Genomic DNA, 7,500 nt, shown 5'->3' with positions numbered 1-7,500 from the left:
AAGACGCACCAAAACCACGCTAAAAGAGCACCCGTAAACAGAAATCAAGATTGTCCCCATAGACCATCACGTGAAAATAAGATACACAGTTTTCTGCAAGAATCCTCAACTCTACTCGCCCATTTCATTACGCCACATAAACACAACTGAATGTAGTAACAAATTACACCGGCAGTATATCATACCTTGATACATAAACAACCTAACACCTGCGCCACACAACACAGCCATGCAAAAACACTGTCATTCACCAGTCAGTCGAAGCCCGACCACCAAACATCCATCTTTTTCAAACCTCCCCAAATATTGAGAGAGAGAGAGAGAGAGAGAGAGAGAGAGAGAGAGAGAGAGAGAGAGAGAGAGAGAGAGAGAGAGAGAGAGAGAGAGAGAGAGAGAGAGAGAGAGAGAGAGAGAGAGAGAGAGAGAGAGAGAGAGAGAGAGAGAGAGAGAGAGAGAGAGAGAGAGAGAGAGAGAGAGAGAGAGAGAGAGAGAGAGAGAGGGGGGGGGGGTGGCAAGAATCATACTTGTACGACTGTGTTCTGGTTACCATCCAACAGAACCACAACACAGTGCCAACACTGAATAATGCTGGCCACAGAAACAAACTACATTGAATTCAACCATCACACGAAATGCACTGAACACTTCATCCTACTCTGCCTCACCCAAGCCATAGCCAGACAGCAGCAACACACTACTTCTTACTTGAGTGACTTATGGGTTAATCCGGTGGCTGTTGCCGGTTACCTGGGGTGGGCCTTCTCCCAGAGAGATATATGGGGGAACGAATTTGTTTATTGATTAATTGGATATAGGAAGTAAACCTGATATAGAGAAATATTGTAGGGAACTTCCTGGTAACTGTGTAAAATTCTCTCCACGTTATTATCGTCCTACTTACTGCAGTCGCTTTCGTCGGCACCATCGGGACAGTCATTGTATGCGTTACACTTTAACCGTTCGTGGAAGCACCATCCGTTGCTGCAAGAAAAGTAGCCGGGCTCGCACTCGGCTATTGAAACAACACAATGGTTAATTAATCCTCGAAGTATTCGTGAAAGTAGGAGAGTGGCTCGATTGAAGATGGAAGAAGAAAATTGTTATGGCATTGAAATATGTGCGAGGGGCTGATAGACTTAAATTCTATTTATTTATTTATTCTTATATTACAGTGGCAAATTTGACGGACAGATTGCCCACATCAGTTTTGAAGTACGGGCGTCGCGTCGTCCCGCCAGCCACAGAACCGTGGACGTTTGCGAGTTTTCGCCAACAACGTTTACTAACTATGATCCATTTCGTCACATGTTATAGGCAATACGTGCACAGCATAGGCGCATGCGTTGTTATGCGCACTAAAAAGTTGCAAAAAATGCGTAAAAATAGCAAATATTGTTGACAAAAACTCGTTAACGCTCATAGTTTTGTGGCTGTTATAAGGACGCTTTAAGCTTTATATCAGCCAAGGAAAAGAAAGGGACATTAATGTAAGATATATTTTCCTTAGCAGGAGAAATAATGGAGGAAATACTAGTTGGCCATGACATGGTCTAGGTCAGGGGGTCTCCACCTGTTTTTTCACATGTATCTCATACTTATGTATTACTGTTCTTTAGCCTCCTGGAGAGACCACTTCGCCACTCAATTGAATAATCGTTTTCCATCCACAAACTCCCACTAGTTTTCGGTTCGTGGACCAACTTGTGAACAAGGGTCCATCTTCCAAAGCTCGATAACCACTGGTCGAGAAAATCATGAATGCAGGTCGTGACCGATGGCAAGAAAGCTATACCACACGTCCAGTAAGTGCGGCCCACAACTTTGGTCAAACTGTATCTTTATATTGTAATGGCCAATGTCTACATATGGTCAACGGAGCCTGTGTTCATTGTCAATATAAGGTGAGTTTAAACTCGCATGTGAAATCATTGTGTAGGTGGAAGGTCACATTCGACCTCGCTAAAGAATGTCATAAATGAAGTATCTTTATTCATCAACTTCATATAGTCTATAATACAGCATGAAAATCTGCCTAAAATTCTGTGCTAGTAACTGGTAAGTCAAGTCAAGTGAGGAAGAACATACCTAAAATAGTAGGGAGGACGACTAGGATGAACAAGAGACACCTCATCCTGAAGAAGTGTCAAACGGCTATGACAGTAGCAAAGCGCTGATTGGAATTCGTCTGCAGGAAGACGTGTGCTGGCTATCAAGTGAAAGGCGGAGTTTATATATGTTCATGCATGTATACAGCGTGGACGGGAGTTTATAGGATGGGGTGACTGCAGGTACATGGGAGTTTTCCTGTGTGGGAATCAAGTGTCTGGTTGCTAACTTGGCAATCGGCTTCACTTGCAACGATGCAGTTAAGAGGGACCTGCATCAAGATAAGAAGAGCATTCTTTTTCGTCTCTTCTTTTTTCCTCTTCGTTATCTTCGTATTGTCCCCCTTCTTCGTCTTCTGTTTACCCTTGTTGTTGTTGTTACTACTATTATCATTGTCATCACCAATATCATTATTTACATGAAGTACAATAAAGGGAAGACAGAGGCCTTGCTCATGTTCAAGAAAAGAGAAAGAGATCTATGGGGAAGTGACGGCTAGAGATGTAACCTTGGAACCACATTAACGTGAAAAGATGACTCGGAAAGAAATAAGAGGAACCAGGCATGACTTATTTTGGTATGCTAATTTTCTTATTTAGTTTCGTTCTCAGATCCTTAACCAAAGGTCATGCGAGTATCAAAAGTGAGGCCTATCATTTCGAGTACTGTCTTTATCGATGGAGGCTTTGCTTGACCTAAGTTGACTCATCGCTGGAATAAAACTGTCTGGCGTTATCCAGGCCAGAAATGCAAAAAGTCTGTTACTATATTAATATGGATAAGGTCACCTCAGGCATGAGGTTTCTTCATACCAGTTTATTTGTGTTTGTTACCAATTGACGCGCCTGACCCTTTGCAAATCATGGACTCCATCTTTTATCTTATAACGTAAGTGATTATATAGTCTTCTACTGTCTATTAACAAATCCCCCAAATCATCTTCTTTCTTGACATCCTGCGAGATGTCCAGTAACTGTTATTCTCTTCAAAAAAAAAAAAAAAAAAAAAAATTATTCAAGTAATCAAATTTGACTTGAATATCTACTCTGTTTGCTTCCTCAGTGGCCAATAAAAACGGGACCACTTACATCAGCATCATGTTTATCCACTAGAACGATTTACCTATCTTTGCCTTATCAAAGAACCATGGACTTATCCAAACTATTATGATATAGCTATCAAAATAGGTTATTAGTATTTTGTGAGCTATAAACAGCGCTTCCATTTTTGGTGATGATATCACAACGAAGTGGTGGGACATAGATTTATTTTATTCATTTATCTATTTATTTATCTATCTATTTATTTATTTATTTATTTATTCATTTATTTATTTGGTTATAAATCTATTTATTTATTCATTAACTTATTTACTTATCTATTTTCACTTTAATGTAGAGATTAGTCGTCTTTCATGAAAAGATGCTGAGTAACTTGGTCCACAGGTCCACAGGTCCTATGATACTAACTGCACAACAGATGTAGTCAATAACCCATGCTTGGGGGTTGGGTGCTGTTCAAACAAAAACAACTCGGACTAAACCAGAGCAAAGGGTAGAAATTCGTACAGAGTCCAAATACTAAAGGAGCTGACCTTGGTCTTAGCACACAGTTCACGGTTCCTCCTGACTAAGGGGAGTTTAGAGGCGTTCAGCCTATAAATGGGTGATGTCACTTTGGCTCTAACGGGCATGATGCATTCTGAAGACCGCAGTAATATGTCTTTGCAACAATTCAAACAAACGGATACGATGGCCATGAGCAAGTTGAAAATGTGTGAATATTATTTCTTATCTTTATTCTAATGACTTTCATATAATGCTGCAGCGTATGGTGTCTTTATGGGCCCGAGCTAAAAGAAAAAAAAAAAAAAAAAAAAAAAAAAAAAAAAAAAAAAAAAAAAAAAAAAAAAAAAAAAAAAAAAAAAAAAAAAAAAAAATCCCACGAGTGTCACCCCCCAAAACCTCTCTCTTGGTAGAAAGCAAAAATAAATGACGATTCTTGAGAGAGAACAACACATGGACACATGACAGTCTCGTCTTGTCTGGCCCGGGAAATTTACTGATGAACTCGCATATCTTATCACGTTACATGGGACCAAACTGAACACAATTCAGTTCCCTGTCGATCATAAACACTGGGCGTGCATTACACTTTCGTTTAGATTTCACACGTCGAACAATAGGTAGGAAAAAAGGTATGGACGTAAAACACAAAAAGTTTGTAAAAAGAGTTGAATACTACTACTTCCTAAATTGAACTACTGATGGAACGGGTATGTGACTAAAATATTTGCGAGTTCAAAACCAACTATGCCAAGAGACACAGGGGGGCTAGATCAATACGGTGTCAGGACATGGGTCATCCAAATATGAATTATATCCTGAAGTACACAATTTTGTATAAACAAGTGGGTAAAGATGATTACGTAAGAACACAAACACCGATAAACCAACACAAACACTGAACAAAGGACTCTCCTAACCACTTCTGTGAGTCGCTTGACTGTGCCAACCTCTGCCACGCCACTCCGGCAAACCTCTCTGTCTTGTCTCTCTACTTTCTGTCTGGCCTCCCTTTCCCACACTTGCTATCTCGTGGCGTCCAGTCAATAGAACATCTGGCCTATCTGTTACACTTCTTTGTAGCTACTTGACAATTCAGTTCCTCTTCCGCTCCTTCGTCATGTCCACAATATATTTCACCACAATCTGTTTTTTCGCCCAACTTACCCTCACCCTCTTACTGTCTTTCAGTGTTTGTCCCGCAATTTATCTTTCTGTTCTCCTCTGTGCACTTCTTAGTTTCTTTTACACCGCCCTCGTTAGTTTTCATGTTTCACGCACGTAGATCATAGCTGCGAGTATGCACTGATGATAAACTTTGCATTTCAAATTTATAGGTAGAGAACTTTTCATTATGTTTTCATGTTTACCAACATTTATGATGAGTAAGTTTTGTAATTTGAGTTATATAACTATACTTTTCGTTTTTTTTTTTTTTAGATTCTCATCGTCGATTATTACTGTTTTATTTTGAACTTTGGAAATGAACATTATTTTAGTTTTTCTTTTATTAATTTTCAAACCTGTTTTAAGATCTTCCTTCTTGAAATAATTTAACTTATTTAGCAAGTCCTCTGGTGTTTCTGACATGATGATAGTTTCATCCAAAAATCTCAAACCACTGAAATATTACCCCTTGATGCTCCCTTTCCTGATTTTTTATATTTCGAATTCCTTCCCACGACACTTTGGGTGACAGTGTTACTCTCCCATGATATTTCGACGCTGTGGTTGTCCATACATTCCATGTGCCATGATGATTTTTGACAGTTCAAATAAGCTAAGTCTAATTCAGTGGCTCGAAAATCGCCAGAAGAGAACCTGTTGGAAAAGAATTCTATGCTATCGTAAAAGAGTAAACAAAATAAGATTGAACTTACAGATTAAAACAATTAAAATCTGATTTCGATTGCTAGAATATACCCTTTCATCACAGCATTATTGATTTTTTTTATTGATTAGTTTATTTATTTATCTATTTATCTTTTTATTTCATGTAATTTATTTATCTATTTATTTATTTTGAGGAGATTAGTCCGTAGGCATGTGACTAAATTCCCTATAAAGTCGACAAATTAGAATTTGTGCAGTTAACATCCCATGCGGAGAGAGCATCATACAACAAGTCCTTATTAGGATGTATATAAGAAATATGTGGATATGTATAGGTCAATAAACTTTTGTTCGGCTTACTACTAAGTTACATTAAGCGTTTTTTCTTCTTCTTTTTACGTGAGTGGGGCAGTAGACAAGGAAAAACAACACCTTCAGAAAGATTAACCAAAACCTACCTAACTTATTACAGGCAAATAATGCAAGTATGTCATGAGAAATCCCTTTATTTCCCTCCTTTCCAGATAAACCTCGGTCTTGTGATAAAAACGTTGGGCCTATGGATAAAACGAATATTAGATTCACATACCGAATACCTATATTAAAAAGTTCTTTGTCACAAACCGTACGGATGGTGGTGTAGACCCCTGTGACTCAAGAATAGCACAACTCAACACGACCCTACACAACTGAGCAGCCTTATTCAGGATCCACCCTACTCACACTCACTCCATACGGAGTGCCTCAATAACTCTAGCAAGCACTTAAACCCAAAGAACAACACGTAGAAATTAAACACCAGTGAGGAGGCAGTCCACATTCCACCACTACGATACGACGCGAAAGAAGAATTAATGAAAATAATAGTACATACATATACCAACGGCTTTTTACCCCTTACAAGGGGGGTTGCCAAAGTCAAAGGCATAATTCCACTCCCACCCATTCCATCCCCACATACTCCACTCCCATTGACCCCCATCCCTCCTTCTTTTCTTGGCTCCTCCTGGATGACGGGTCATCCCTGGATCTCGCCCACTGCCCCCCTGGGTCAGAAGCAATGCAGCAACACGATCAAAACCAAAATAGTAAGACGATAACAAATAAAATAAAAGTATATTGGATTAAGAAAACCATAAATGCAAAAAGATCAATACCCCCACGCTAATGGTGACCTTCAGTCAACTACAACTACCTAACTGTAGGTTACACAAGATACGGAGAAGAAAGATACTATCTAACGCCCACACCGCTAACAGCTCTTTGAATACACCAAACAACGATCTCGTTGTCTAGCAAGCGTATGTGTCTATTACTCAACCCTCACACATGGTAACCTGTGTCTAAACCCAGCCAGATGCACAAACTGCAATCAAGGTCATCCTCAAACTGTACAATGTACCAATTTGAAAAAAAGAAGCCCCTTTGTCTTAGAGACTCGAAACGCATCAGTGTCAGAGATGCTCGAAAACGAGTACGATAGGGGGATCAGACCTGTAGTCGCATATATTGAAACACTAAACTCCATCAGACGAACAACCCCCCCCCCTAATGGTTCCACACGAACGACCGCACCAAGAGAGACCACTTACATGATACAAGAACTACACAAACTCCTACAACCTACTCATCTGTGCTACTGGAACCGGTAATTAAACCCCTTACCCACTCCCTTTGTAAAGAACAAGAACCTTCTGTACAACATCCCACACACTCTTGTCCACCACACACACGCATTCATAGACCAATCCCACCCGTCTCCTGACCCGCCCCAAACACCCCCAACCCTCCCAACCAAAGAAAAGGATCTTCGCTCGGGGTCGAAACCATATAGAATATAATGAAGTTAATCGACTATACCACAGCAGTAAACGCCTCACCCCAAAAGCGCCATCAAACCCTCCCTTCTCCAAGCAACCAAAATTAACTTCCCCATCTACAATACCCATCGGAGGTACGAGCAGAAATTCATTGGGGGCATCCAATCAGATCATTT

At 40.0% G+C, this 7,500-nt stretch overlaps 1 protein-coding gene across 1 annotated transcript in view; it reads right to left on the bottom strand.

Moving 5' to 3' along the window:
• The window catches only part of LOC143018130 (uncharacterized), a 12,239-nt gene extending 9,994 nt beyond the window's left edge, over nucleotides 1-2,245 (bottom strand). The window contains exons 1-2 of the mRNA XM_076173256.1: nucleotides 2,086-2,245; nucleotides 902-1,012 (exon numbers count right to left, since the gene is read on the bottom strand). Of these exons, the coding sequence (XP_076029371.1) occupies nucleotides 902-1,012; nucleotides 2,086-2,131 (157 nt within the window). The 5' untranslated portion in view covers nucleotides 2,132-2,245. The remainder of the gene's footprint in view (nucleotides 1-901; nucleotides 1,013-2,085) is intronic.
• Nucleotides 2,246-7,500: the final 5,255 nt, after the last annotated feature.

This window comes from Oratosquilla oratoria, chromosome 34 (assembly GCF_046742065.1).
Source record: "Oratosquilla oratoria isolate Oo_2021 chromosome 34, ASM4674206v1, whole genome shotgun sequence".
In the NCBI taxonomy this organism is placed as follows: Eukaryota; Metazoa; Arthropoda; class Malacostraca; order Stomatopoda; family Squillidae; genus Oratosquilla; species Oratosquilla oratoria.
Note: the sequence above shows the minus strand (reverse complement) of the source record. Positions and strands in the feature narration are given on the sequence as shown.